The sequence below is a fragment of the Rosa rugosa genome, chromosome 6, assembly GCF_958449725.1.
Source record: "Rosa rugosa chromosome 6, drRosRugo1.1, whole genome shotgun sequence".
Taxonomy (NCBI): Eukaryota; Viridiplantae; Streptophyta; class Magnoliopsida; order Rosales; family Rosaceae; genus Rosa; species Rosa rugosa.
The window spans coordinates 4,730,706-4,744,867 of record NC_084825.1 but is presented as its reverse complement, the minus strand read 5'-3'; the positions used below and the strand labels follow the sequence as shown (position 1 = coordinate 4,744,867).

The 14,162-nt window shown below is 37.6% G+C and overlaps 1 protein-coding gene across 1 annotated transcript; it reads left to right on the top strand.

Annotated features, from left to right (window-relative positions):
- The first annotated feature begins 10,255 nt into the window (after positions 1-10,255).
- LOC133716102 (uncharacterized) lies at positions 10,256-10,768 on the top strand. Its single transcript, XM_062142840.1, has one exon. The coding sequence runs from the start codon at positions 10,256-10,258 to the stop codon at positions 10,766-10,768; it is 513 nt and encodes a 170-aa protein (XP_061998824.1).
- Positions 10,769-14,162: the final 3,394 nt, after the last annotated feature.

The window sequence follows — 14,162 nt, the reverse complement described above, 5'->3', positions numbered from 1 at the left end:
ACAATAGCCGCCGCACCCTATATAGATATATTCAATATAAAATAACCTTTCTTTAAATTTGCTTGAGAACTAGTCATCTAAAACACACCGGAGTTAAACTATGCATGAACTAACTAATCTATTTTTATGCTATTCATATGCAATAAGCAAAATTTGTGAAAATCAAGAGAAAACATAAGAAAAATAAACCAACACCTTCTTTTTTCTTCTGAAGTTTCGAAACCAAGTAACCAACATACCCATTGTTTATTTCCTTTTCGGCAATAGTGAAAGTTCCAAACGAGCAGCAGCCTTTTTCCCCCATCTCCGGGTAATTGGTGGGAAGATGAATCGGGTGATCATGTGATCATTGTCAGAAAAGTAGATTCCATCTTTCTTTCGGCTTTGGATTGGAATCCTTTTTCTGGTCATATAATTATAATCTGACATCAAGAGTTTATTTTATTCCTGTCTTTTTGGTCGGGCCGTGGATTTCGATTGTGGTGTAGAAGTGTAGAACTGATTATCCCCCGCCCAACAAAGACCAAGACAATACAGGCATGGGTTAAGGAACTTTTAATATTTTAAATCTATTACTTTATTTATACATATAAGGACGCTAACTATTTATTATTGAGTTGAGAATGCAGCTATCTATGCAGTCACGTGAGCTGATCTCTCTCTCTCTCTCTCCCAAATGCTACGAACATATATAAAAAAAAAAAATTGTTTGTACAGTACTATACAATTTTTTTTTGTGTGACTGGACTTAAAGCTTGATTAATGAAACTGTCGAGTACAAAGAGGTAACGTTGGGTACAACACTAGCTACTATATTTGCTTTAACATAGCAGTGACATAACAAAAAGATATCAATATGTAATCCTATTTCAACGTAGCATAATTACCATAAGCACATATTTCTTACTATATTGCCACCGAAGAGTAAATCCGACAACACTTAGTTTCATCCTGCCACTAGGAGATTACGACCATTTAACAATGGATCGTCGCCTCGCTAGGCCGAACAAGACTTAGAGTGCAAATACAGGCATTTAGCTCGACTAGTCCTACGATACCCGATCTTTTACTCCTAATAAATTTCGATACCTCACGTTTTGGAAGTATCAGAATGGTACCTGAGGTTCTCATTCCGACAAATGATAGGTATGTAGGGTTGTTACCTTCGTTCCGAAGTAATTTAAAGTTCAAAATTGGAAGGGTACCTTTGTCCATCTTTTAATGGCAGTTTAACCTAATCCACTTCCCTAATTTTTCAGTCACACTATTTCGGGTTAGTCGATTGAGTTGGGTGTTTGGTTTTTCGGCGGCCGCCTAGACGGTCTAGGCGCCGGGGCTGGATTCTAAATTTTTTTTCCTCCTCTGGTGTGTGTCGTAAGCAACTCGCTTCGTTCTCCATCATAAAACTCGAATCCGGAATCGACGACCATGATTCAAACAAACCTAACCCAACATATTAATTCCACTAATTAACAAATCCATCATAACGAAGATCTCGAATTCAAATCCTAACCAAATTCAATCCCGAACCAAATCAACCGGACTTGACAATTCGATCCGCGATTGGATTGCATCCGTGGAGGCACGAAGAGCTTCTTGAGCGGGATTTCGAGTTGGGTGTAGCTCTTCGAGACATTGGCGGACCCAATTAAGGACAACCGGGAGCTTATGCGCCCACTAACTCTTTGCTATAACTCCTATAAATGTAGTTATACTAGCACATACAATTGTTCCATCATATAGATGCCCCCAAAGCTCAATATTTTAAACTCTAAAATAAAGAGATATGCCCCAATGCAGGGCCGGTCCTGAGGTTCTTCATGCCAGGGGCGAAATTTTTTTTGGTGCCTAGGATCGGTCTTGAGATTTTTTTTTTTTTTAACGATTATGAGATTAATTAAACTTCAAAAAATTACAAATTAATAACAAGTTTTTAGAATAATCAATAAAATCACAAAAAACAAGCAACAGAACTTCTAATATCCAAAATTTTAAAATTAAAAAACACTCAATATCTATTTTGATCTATAACTCAACCTGCATCATGAAATGTCAAAAAATATGTTGCTCACTGTAGAATAACAAAATAATAGAGAGGAGAAAGATTATTGGGAGATGAAAAGCAGATAGGAGAAAAATTGAAAATGACAGATGATGCAAGTGAAGAATTGAGGGATTTAATAACCATTAATTGAAACCCCAAATTTAAAGAGAAATTTGTTTGATTTCTAGGTTTTGGAGAGAGTGAAAGACTACTATAATGATGCTTGACTTTTTACCGTTCTCGATGACTCAAAATATAAAAAAAAAAAAAAACACCCAATTAGTGTCCTCTAGAATTCTGAAATAAAAGATTCTTTTTTTACACGTTCCATAACGTATATTGCTGTTTATATATAAGTACATAAAAAAAAAAAAATATATATATATATATATACAGATCCTATCCAGAGCGAGGCCTCGCTCTGAAATTAAAGTGTGAGGTTAGAGTTTAGGGTCACTTTTCGGTCGTATATCCACATCTCGACCGTTCAGTTTTTAGGTACTAATATATAGATCATCTCTGCAAAATTTCAGCCAAATTGATGATCTTTAAGGTATCTAACTCGCTTAAACCAATGGACGAACTGAATCTGTCAAACATGAACCGTACCAGCTTTAAGACAGTTATCAATGCCTTAACGACCATAATTTTGGCTGAAATTTTGCAGAGATGATCTCTACATTAGTACCTAAAAACTGAACGGTCGAGATGTGGATATGCGACCGAAAAGTGACCCTAAACTCTAACCTCGCACTTTAATTTCAGAGCGAGGCCTCGCTCTGGATAGGATCTGTGATGACCTGGATTTCTGTTATTTAATTTTGGTAATTAATAATGGACCAATTGTACGAATAATTGTTATTGTGCTTTATTCGTAGGTTGTATGTGGAGTGGAATGGTTTTCGTATGTGTAATTATTCGAATTTCACAGTTTAGGGGGTCGTGTGAAGTTTGACTTTTTATACGTTGGGATTCTCGGAAAACTTCCTTCACGAAAGTTGTAGAGTGCGTCGATACGAGTTCGTGGACATGCGGAACGTGTCAATCGGAGTTCGTATGTGAAAGTTATGAGCATTTGAAGTTTTGGGAAAGTTCTATAAATAGGAGTTTCCATTTTCAGAAACTTACTATTTACATTTCACATTTACCATTTCCGGAAAAATCAGAAAACACTCCGTTCTCTCTCCTCGCCCGCGACTGACCCGACCCAAACTCGGTATTCCGACCCGGTCGGAACTTGCAGCTCCGGCAACCTCTTCCGGTGAAACCAGCCCAGAACGACTCGCCTCCTTGCTCCGGTCGTCTCTGTGGTGGCCTCTGACGGCGATTCTCCTTCGCGGTGGCGCTGCAAGGCGGCACAGGTTGTGGAAATCTGACCCGACCGGAAATCGTAGCTCCGGCGACGGCACGGCTTCAAGTTTCCTTCCTTGGCTTCGTTTGGATCGTCTGAGTCGATCTATGGTGTTTGTTTCGATCGGTTTACGTGGAAATCGGTTCAACTCAGTTGGGATTACTGTTCACGGCTTGTGAGGTAGTTTTCGACCCTTTATGCTTGTTTTCTGACTTCGAGCTAGTTATGAAAATCCACAAGCATGCTTAGATGAAGCTTTTTGATGTTGGGAGTTTTGTGAAATAATGAGTTTTGGCCGGCGGCGGTGCACCTCCGTCTGTGGAGGCGTTCCGGCGGTGTTCCGGCCATGTATGGGACTGTTTCTAGTATTATATGTCTTCTACTCGTCGATACGAGCGTTTCGATATATAATATGCAAATTTTAGAGTTCGAATGGATTTGTTATGATTTTTACCGTTTCATATCGGTGAATTTATTCGATCCGTGAGGATTTGAGTATCCGATCGACTTGTGGTTTGGACATATCGATCGTGGACGTATTCCGGAGACCTTGGGAGGTCTCGGATGTGGTTTCGCCTCGATTGGCGCCACTTTGGGGATTTTAGTTCAAAACAGGGGTTTCGGACTTAAATCAAATGTGAACTGTTACTAAGTGGAAACTGTTTGTGATTAGGTACTTGACGAAGTATTTGGACGGTTATTTGGCGGATTGGCCGCTTTGTTCCTTGTTGAAGACGCAGCGGGAATTCGAGGTGAGTAAATCTCACAAGGATCTTTATGAACAGAAGTACCATTATTATTTTGGCGTTAATTAATTAACTGCAAACTATAGTTGGTATTAGTAGGCATTCCTGAGCGAATGACTACGTATATATATATTTACCCGAAATATATATATTCTTGTGGATGGTATTTGATGAATAATATGCATGATGATGCTTATATTATCGTTGAATGTAACTTTTCATGGAAAAAATATTGTGGAAAAAGATGTTTTCTATTGTTGAAATGTATTGAGTTTGATGTTACATTTTTGAGTCAAGCGTGACTCATTTAAATGTATTGGTCCTTGTACCAAGGGTCACAGATGGTGAGCAGGGATAGGAAAGCCGAAATTAGATAGTTGTAACGTTTTAGGTCAGGTGTGACTTACTTAACGTTTGACTTGAGACCAGATGGGGTCTGAAAAGCATAGGTCGCAGATGGTGACTAACAGTTGGTTCTAAGACCAGACGGGGCCTGAAAACCAAGAGTCACAGATGGTGACCAATGGTTGATCTGAGACTAGATGGGGTCTAAAGATCATATGTCACAGATGGTGACAGGTTGCAGATGGCGACCTTGATGTTGATTTCATGATCAGACGGAGTCTGAAATCATATGTCACAGATGGTGACAGGTCGCAGATGGTGATTAAGGCAGGAAATAGGTAATCACGTCCTTGGTAGGACGAGTGATTACGATTTCAATAGAGTTCTAGTTTATCTGCCATGATAGCTTATGGGAGTAACGGTCGAGGTTGCTGGAGACTCATAGGTATGTAGTTTAAAGGAGAGTTCTGATGGTATTCTTCTTTAATTGTCTAGATGAGACTTGAATTGGTACTTGATGGTTAAGTTAGCAAATAGAGCATGGTCACAGCGGTGACTCATGTTGTCCTTTCTGTGGAAAGGATATGGAATGTTAGAAGGAAATCATGGCTGCATGTTTCCTTAAGTAGATTGATGTGATTTGTTGATTGATGTTCATGAGTTACTCATACGGGCTTGCAAAAGCTTACCGGGTTTGTTGTTTGGCAACCCCGGTGCACCATTCAAACGGTGTAGGGGTTAAACCTGCAGGTCAGGAAAATCGTGGCTGAAGCTGAGGTAGCTTGTTGGCAGCAGAACGGGTAGGAAGCAAATTTTGTTGGCTTTGCCAGTATATGACTTCCGCTATGTAGTAAGCTCTGAGGAGCATTTACGTTTTATTTTGTGATGACAATTTAATTCGTAAATTTGTGTAATATATAACTCTGTGGAGCGAGTGTATATTAACTTGGATTGGTTCAGGGCATCAGTATGTACTTGTTTAAAAGGAAAGATGTTCCAGGTATTTGTATTGATGACTGAACGTTCACACATGTATAATTATGGGATTATATATATCGATTTTTATTGTTGTTAAAAATCAGGGGCGTGACAGGATCTGTATATATAAACCTAAAAACTGAACGGTCGAGATGTGGATATGCGACCGAAAAGTGACCCTAAACTCTAACCTCGCACTTTAATTTCAGAGCGAGGCCTCGCTCTGGATAGAATCTGTATATATATATATATATATATATATATATATATATATATATACAGGGCCCTTCTAGTGAGGGATCCATTTTTTTGGTCTTTTCTAGGGATAGGGCATTAGCCCAACTTTTCGATCATATTTTCACATCTCAACCGTTCAGTTTTTAAGTCCTAATGTATAGATCACTTCTGCAAATTTTCAGCCAATTTGATGATCGTTAAGGCATCCAAAACTGCAATTTACCATTATAAACACGAACGGTTCCGGTTCGACAGATTCGGTCCGTTCGTGTAAATTGCAGTTTTGAATGCCTTAACGATCACCGATTTGGCTGAAAATTTGCAGAAGTGATCTACACATTAGGACCTAAAAAATGAACGGTTGAGATGCCGAAATATAATCGAAAAGTTTGTCTAATGCCTATCCCTATAAAAGACCAAAAAAAGGGATCCCTTATTGGAAGGGCCCTATATATATATATAACCTTATATTCAAAATTGTGCCCTACCTTCCCTTGGGCCTCTCCTGAGCTCTATTTTTGGCTGAGCTAGCTGAGCTTTTGTTTATGTAATGACATGTGTTAAAAGATGAATTTAACGACCCAAATAATTTTGCTCTTTGGTTTTATATTTTGACATATAATTAGAGCTTGCCATGTGGACGCAATCAAATCTAATGGTTTAAAATAGCTAATGGACAATCTTAGACTGCATCATCATCTACTTCTTCTTCTTCTTCTTCTTCTCTCTCTCTCCTCTCTCTTCTCTCGCCTTGAAATTTATCAATTAATCAGCCAAGTGTTATTTGTCTTCAATCTTCACCAACTACCCTCTTCTCTCACTCTGTCTTTTGAACCTAGTTCTTCAATTTTGGATCTGACCCAGTTCATAGTTTTCAATTTGTATTGCCATGTTTGATTGTTAGCTTCAGAATCTTGGTTTTTGGATAAGAGATCTTGAAGGGATATATTCATTCAAATTTGACTGAGGGAAGAGAAGCTTAAAATCATCTGCTCTTTTGGACTGAGCTAACCACAAATCAAAAAAATTAAATAAAGATATAGTGAATGGATTGAGTATCAGCAGGAACGCATGAGAAAGAAGGCTAAGGTGGTTGATTACATTGGTGCGGAATAAAGAAGAAAAACTGAGATCGAGAGAGAGAGAAACCAGTGTGACAGAAGATAGGAACAGGAGAGAGAAGGAAATAAAATAGAAAAAGAAAAGCCAGATTTATTGTAGGCCATTAGATCTTAACATGGACACGTGTCTTCATCTCTTTAAAAGCTCAGGAAGCTCAGGTGAAAATGTTGCTCAGGAGAGGATCCTCTCCCAAAGTTAATATCAGAAGAAAATTTTTGCTTTGTCCAGTGGAAATGAAGCACTTTTAGAATTTAGAAAACAAAAATCAAAAGCAAAAAAACCCTTCCTATGTGAGCTTGTGTTCCTACTTTTGCCGTATGAACAAGAGTGAAATTTTTGTCTTCCATAATTTTACAATTATTTCTTTCTTTATTTTATCTAGTTGAGGACATCTTTAAATGTTTGAGCTAACTTTTTTTTTGTTTTGCTAAGATTGTGAAGTGAATGTAATTTTTCTTTTTACTAAATACTTACTCAAATTGTTATGACTTTCAATGTTTAGTCTGTTGCCGGCTTTTGGCCGTGCATTTTCTTATCAGCCTGTGCTGAGGTTTCCGGGAGATCCTGGCATGGTCCGCCCAATACATAAATGGTCCAGTTCAACGTGATAAATGCAACTAAGAAAATATCAAACAAAATGCTAACAACCCTATTAGCTAGGGATTTATTCTAACAGCCAAAACTAATGCAACTGAAACCCTTAAAACAAGTAACCACTCATCACCCAGTTCTCTCTGAGGTAATTTCTAATTCATTGTGTCAACTCCCTGCTTTATAAAGCAATTTGTCTATCTTTTAATTACCCAATTTCTTTTTCTCAACTTGCTTTCAGAATATACCTTTAATTTAATCGCTGTTTCTTATTTGATATAACTTTAGCTGTGACCTTTCGTCCCTGTGCTATGCTTTAGGAATGTCTTAAATTGATTGAAACTTTTGGGATACGCTGATACACCTAAAAGCTTATATTGCTTGTAACTTTGACAGGCTAACTATTACAATTTGCCCTTCTATTGTGCCAATCAAATAGTAAGAGCAACTCCACCGGTCTTGCTTTGCCCGGGCTCCAGCAAGGAAAACCGATGTGGTGACCGGCCACAAGGAATTTTGGCCTTCCACCGGTGAAAGCTTGCCCAGCCAATTGTTGGTTTTTCTTGACTGAGGCAAAAAAAAAAAGGCAACAGCCTGACTAAATTCTTGACTAGGTTTGAGGGGCTGCCAGCTCGGCCCAAGGCATAACGTGGCTGACGTCATCACCTTTCCCGTGAAGCATGACGCGCTGAAGGCAGAAAGTGGCTCACACAAGGCTGACGCGTGGCGCCGCAAAGGAAGGTGTAGTGAGGCCAGTCGCTTGTCGTGTAGCGGCTGTGCATGGGCAATTCTTTTCCATGTGCAACAGAGCCGTTGGCTCATTTTGAAAAAGGTGCCTAGCTGTCATGAAATCCTAGCAGTCCGTTTCAATTATGAAGAAGATCCAACGGCAAACAATTAATAGTGAACAGTACCATGAACAGTAAAAGCAAACAGACAAAAACTGGATGAACAGTGAAAATAACAGTAAAGTCGATGAACAGTGAAAAGTGAACAGTCTTGACTGGTCAAGAAAAAAACAGATGGAAACCCATGTCCAGTGTGTAAAATATTATTTGGACCTAATATTATCTACATTAAGTAAATAACAAATTGATTAAGCTTATTACAATAAATAGGAAATATATGAATTATCTACCTAGACACCTAATGAGCTTTCGTATGTCACTCATATGGTTAGGAATCCATTTTGATAAAGATAAATATCTAATTAGTTGATATGATAATTATAGCATCTTTAAAGATGATAACTCATTGGCTAGAATCAAGGATTCTTTTATGGGAAGACCTATCTAGCTTGTATATATAGGTGCTTGAAGTCCCTATTCACTGTGTGACAAAACATTCAGTCCTGCCCCATAGAGAGGAGTTAAACACATAGTTGAGTAGAAGATTTCTCGCGTGTGGCTGCTTGAAGTTTTGGAGCTCAGATTATTTGTGTTGAATAGCTGTGTTGCTGCTACTGCTTATGAAGGAATGGCTGTTGTGCATGAAGCAGGTGATGCATCTCCTCTTGTTGTATTCTAGTTCATATTGTATTGATCATTTGGTTGTGTTTATGCATTTTGTGAAACGATCTTAGTTTGCTCATTAAGTTAACAAATGGTATCAGAGCCAAATTTCACAATTCATAAATCATTTTTAGAAGATCAATTCATTGTATTTTGAACTAGAGTTTTGTGTTATGTTGAATTGCAAAACGTTTTGGGAAATTAGGGTTTTGGTTAACAGGCCAAGAAAAAAAAAAAATAATTAAAATCGGATTAAGATCGTTCTTGGGGAATACAAGTATTGGGAATTATTGCTTCTGCTAAAATTGTTGCAGAATTGCAGTCACAAAGTTTAGGCCTTCTGAGAACCATGTTTCGATTCAAAGCTTTAATTCGTTTTCTGTTGAATTACTAGAACACTAGAAGCATTCCCGGCGTGCACCTAGGCTAGAGTAGATGGTGACCGGATGAAATTTAAGTTTTGGTGTGCTTGTGTCTCTGAATTGAATTGAGTTGAATTGAAACGATTTTGTGCTTTCTCTGTGATTGCTTATGGATGGTTGTGCTTAATATTTTGCATTATGCTAATATATATATGTGATTGAACAATGATTATATGATAAATTGATGAATGTTTGAGTTAAGAAGTTCACTGTCTCCCTGTAAATGTTGTCATATTTTCATTGAGAAAATTGCAGATTGAGTAAAGTTTCTTTTCAAGTGCCTTGATGTCTTGAATTGAATTTAGTTAAACTTTATTTACGTCACAGGTTGTTGCAAATAAAAATAGACATGTTGCACAAAGCAATTTCTGTTATTATTTGCATTTGATCATTAAGATAAAAATGACCTAGAAACTTGTGTTAATTGTTTTCAAACTGTGCTTACTCGTGTCTTCCAAAGAAGTGTTAATATAGCTTTTCTCAAAAGAAGTGTTAATATAGCATAGTTTGGTGACAAACAGCTTCACACATAATTTTGAATTCATATTTTGATACTTAAAGACTCTTCTACTGTCATAAGATGTTGATTGTCTTTTTGGATAACTTGAGTTCTCTAATTATGGGGTGAAGATTCAGAAACTTAAGTACATTATGTCTACTGCTACAAAAGTGTTGCCTAATGTGAAATTCAGATTTGGGGTATTTTCATTGACATAGTATCTTGTGGTACTTGTTGCCATTATGGTTGATATTTTGTTTTGGTGTTTTATGTGTTTTTGAACTGCTTTTGGAACTAACACATAAATCTGCAGAAATATTGCTAAATTGAAACTTTGTATTTTTTGAGTTTTGAAACTGAAACTTACAGAATTTTTTCTTTTTGACTTTGCTCATTAGGAAGTATTTACATGAACCTCAACAATGTTTTGATGCTCACTGGAACAAACTTTAGAGCCTGGAGAGATTCGGTAGAGCGTTATATGATGATGCATGAGAATATAGAGGATGAACCTGAGGCATTAACTAAAGATAGTTCAGCTGAGGAGGTTAAGGCATTTAAAGCTTGGCACAGGTCAGATAGAATGGCCAAGAACACCATTAGGAACACTATGTCTGACACTGTAAGAGGTAGTGTAGAAGAACCTGACTTGGCTACTGACTATATGGAGGCCATTGAGAGAAAACTTAAAGAGAGTGAGAAAGCAGAGGCTGCAAGATTGTCTAAGGCTTTCCATGAGCTGAAGTATGAAGGATCTGGGGGAGTTAGAGAGCACATAATGAAGCTGATCCACATTAATACTAGGCTCAGGGAGTTACTGATGGGAGTGAATGATAGGCAAGTGGTGCATGTTGCACTGCATTCTTTGCCAAATACCTTCAGTGGGCTTAGAACTAGCTACAATGCTCTAAAGGGTACCTAGACCATAGATGAGCTCATATCTATCTGTGCTGATGAAGAAGATAGAATTAAGAAAGAGAGAGCCTGCAACCTCTGTGAACCTGGTGGAAAAGCCAAAGAAAAAGAAGAACAAGCTTAAGGTCACCAAAACCATCACTAAGCCATCTGGAAACACTGCAGCACCTAACACCACCAAAGCTTTTAAGTTCAAGTGCTACTTTTGTAAAAAAGTAGGACATATGAAGAAGGACTGCTCAGGTTTTAAGGCTTGGTTGGTGAAGAAGGGGATTCACAAAGAAGAGGGCACCAAGAAGTGAGGAAACCAATGTCTGTGTGGGAAATGGCATGAGGGTTGCAGTGAAGGCTATAGGAACCTTAAGACTAGATCTAGGTTTTGGAAATTTTTTAGTTTTGGATGATGTTTATTACATTCCCTCGATTAAGAGGAATTTGCTTTCTATGTCTCTTTTGGTTAAGATTGGTTGCTGTTTTTACATTGATTTGGATGGAATAAAAATTTCTAAAGGTTCCTTGTTATATGGTTCTGGTGTTATTTTGGATAATTATATGAAATTAAATTGTTCAATACCTCAACAAGTAATCTCACTTGTTGAAGACAGAAATAGCACATTAAGTAACAACACCATCACAGGTGTTAAAAGAACCTTATTCAATGATAAATCAGCTTACCTGTGGCATAGGAGACTTGGCCACATTTCAAAAGAAAGACTGCAAATATTAGTGAAGAACAAAACACTTCCAGAACTAGATTTTTCAGACCTAACTGACTGCGTTGAATGTTTTAAAGGTAAAATGACAAACTTAAGGAAGAAAAATGCTAGCAGAAGTACAAAATTGCTAGAGCTAATTCATACAGATATATGTGGTCCCTTCAGGCATAAAACAATATGTGGCAATGTATATTTCATTACATTCATAGACGACTATTCAAGGTACTGTTACATCTACCTATTGTCAGAAAAATCACAGTCCCTTGAGGCTTTTAAACTTTTCAAAACTGAAGTTGAACATCAGCTAGAAATGAAAATTAAGACTGTGAGGTCTGATAGAGGGGGTGAATTCTATGGTAAGTATACTGAGCCAGGACAACAAAAGGGTCCATTTGCTTTATACCTGCAGGATGTAGGTATAAATGCTCAATATACAACACAATACAATCCCCAACAGAATGGTGTTGCAGAGAGAAAGAATAGAACTCTATTGAATGTGGTTAGGAGTATGATGTGCACTTCTGGCTTGCCTAAAATGCTTTGGGGAGAAGCTTTAAGAACTGCAAACTATCTTTGCAACAGGTCCCCAAGTAAGTCTGTGGATAAAACACCATTTGAGTCTTGGTGTGGTAGGCAACCTAGTCTGCATCATTGCCATGTATGGGGTTGTAAAGCTGAGGCAAGAATTTACAATCCAAATTTAGGAAAACTTGACCCTAAATCTGTAACTTGTCATTTTATAGGCTATTGTGAAAAATCTAAAGGTTACAAACTCTATGCACCTCACTACTCACCTAGAATTTTTGAAACTCATCAGGTTAAATTTCTGGGGGAGAGTATTTGCAATACAAAATTTGAAGATTTAACTGATGATTTTGAGGAAATTGCAGAAAGTGAGGATACAGAAATAGAAATGCCAAACTTTAAAAATAATGCAGAAACTGACAGTGAAGTTCACAATGCAGTAGGTGGTGATTTAGAGCTTGAAAACCAAAATGTTGAAGTGGCTGAACCTAAACCAGACCAAAATATTCCTGAACCTCAACAAAATGCAGCTGAACCTAGAAGATCACAAAGAACTAGGAAGCCAACTTTTGGAGGTGAAAATGATATTTATGAGGTTTATCTGCAAGAAGTTGAGAGCACTTTAGCAGATGATAATGACCCTGTAAATTTTAAGCAAGCTGTAGAAAGTAATGAGTCAAAACAATGGAAGAAAGCCATGGATGCAGAGCTTGAATCCATTTATAATAATGAAGTGTGGGAGCTTGTGAAGCCAGATCCAAATCACAAGCCTATAGGCAGCAAGTGGGTGTTCAAAACTAAGAGAGATGCCAAGGGAAACATTAAGAGACATAAAGCAAGACTTGTAGCTAAAGGGTTCACACAAAAGGAGGGTATAGATTTTACAGAAACATTTTCACCAGTTTCAACTAAGGACTCTTTTAGAATCATAATGGCTCTTGTAGCTCACTATGATATGGAGTTACATCAAATGGATGTAAAAACAGCCTTATGAAATGGTGAATTGGAGGAAGTGATATACATGTCACAACCAGAAGGCTATATTGAAACTGGAAAAGAAAACTTAGTCTGTAAACTTAAGAAATCTATATATGGACTTAAACAGGCATCTAGGCAATGGTATAGAAAATTTGATTCTGTGGTTGCATCTTTTGGTTTTACTGAAAACCTTGTTGATGAATGTGTTTATCTTAAAATTGTTGGAAACCAGTTTGTCTTTCTTATCCTATTTGTAGATGACATTCTCCTTGCTAGCAGTAACATTAAGTTGCTGAAAGATACCAAAATATTTCTGTCGAAAATTTTTGATATGAAGGATCTAGGAGAGGCTTCTTATGTATTAGGAATTGAGATAAAGAGAGACAGAGCACAAGGTTTATTGGGATTATCTCAACAAGCCTACATTTCAAAAATACTTCAGAGATTTGATATGGCTACTTGTGCTCATAGGGAGGTTCCAATATCTAAGGGAGATAAATTAAATAAGGATCAGTGCCCTAAAACAAGTGTTGAGAAAAGGGAAATGGAGTCTGTACCATATGCTAGATTAGTTGGCAGTCTCATGTATGTACAAGTATGCACTAGGCCAGATTTATCCTTTGCAGTTGACATGTTGTCTAGATTTCAATCTGATCCTGGACACAAGCATTGGACTGCTGGCAAAAAGGTATTGAGATACCTACAGAGGACTAAGAGTCACATGCTTGTGTATAAGCGTGTGAAGAAACTTGAACTTGTAGGCTTCACAGACTCAGATTTTGCAGGCAATTATCCTGTATCAATGAAGTCTACTTGTGGCTATGTATATATGTTGGCAGGTGGTGCAGTGGCTTGGAAAACAATGAAACAATCATTGATAGCCACATCCACCATGCAAGCAGAAATTATAGCTATATATGAAGGTGTATGTGAAGGCCTATGGATTAGAAACTTTCTATTGGAAACAAAGATTTTAAGTAATCTTGTTGATGGAAAGCTGAAAGTTTATTGTGATAATGAAGCTGCTGTGTTTTTCAATAAGAATAGCAAAAGGTCCAATAATTCAAAACATATAGACTTGAAGTTCTATAGTGTGAGAAAGAGGGTAAAAGATGGAGAGATTGAAATAGCTGCCATTAGCACAGATGCACAGCTTGCAGACCCTTTTACCAAGGCATTACC

Bases quoted from the DNA above. Each gene is read 5' to 3' on its own strand.
- LOC133716102 (XM_062142840.1), top strand. From the start codon at position 10,256: ATGAACCTCAACAATGTTTTGATGCTCACTGGAACAAACTTTAGAGCC.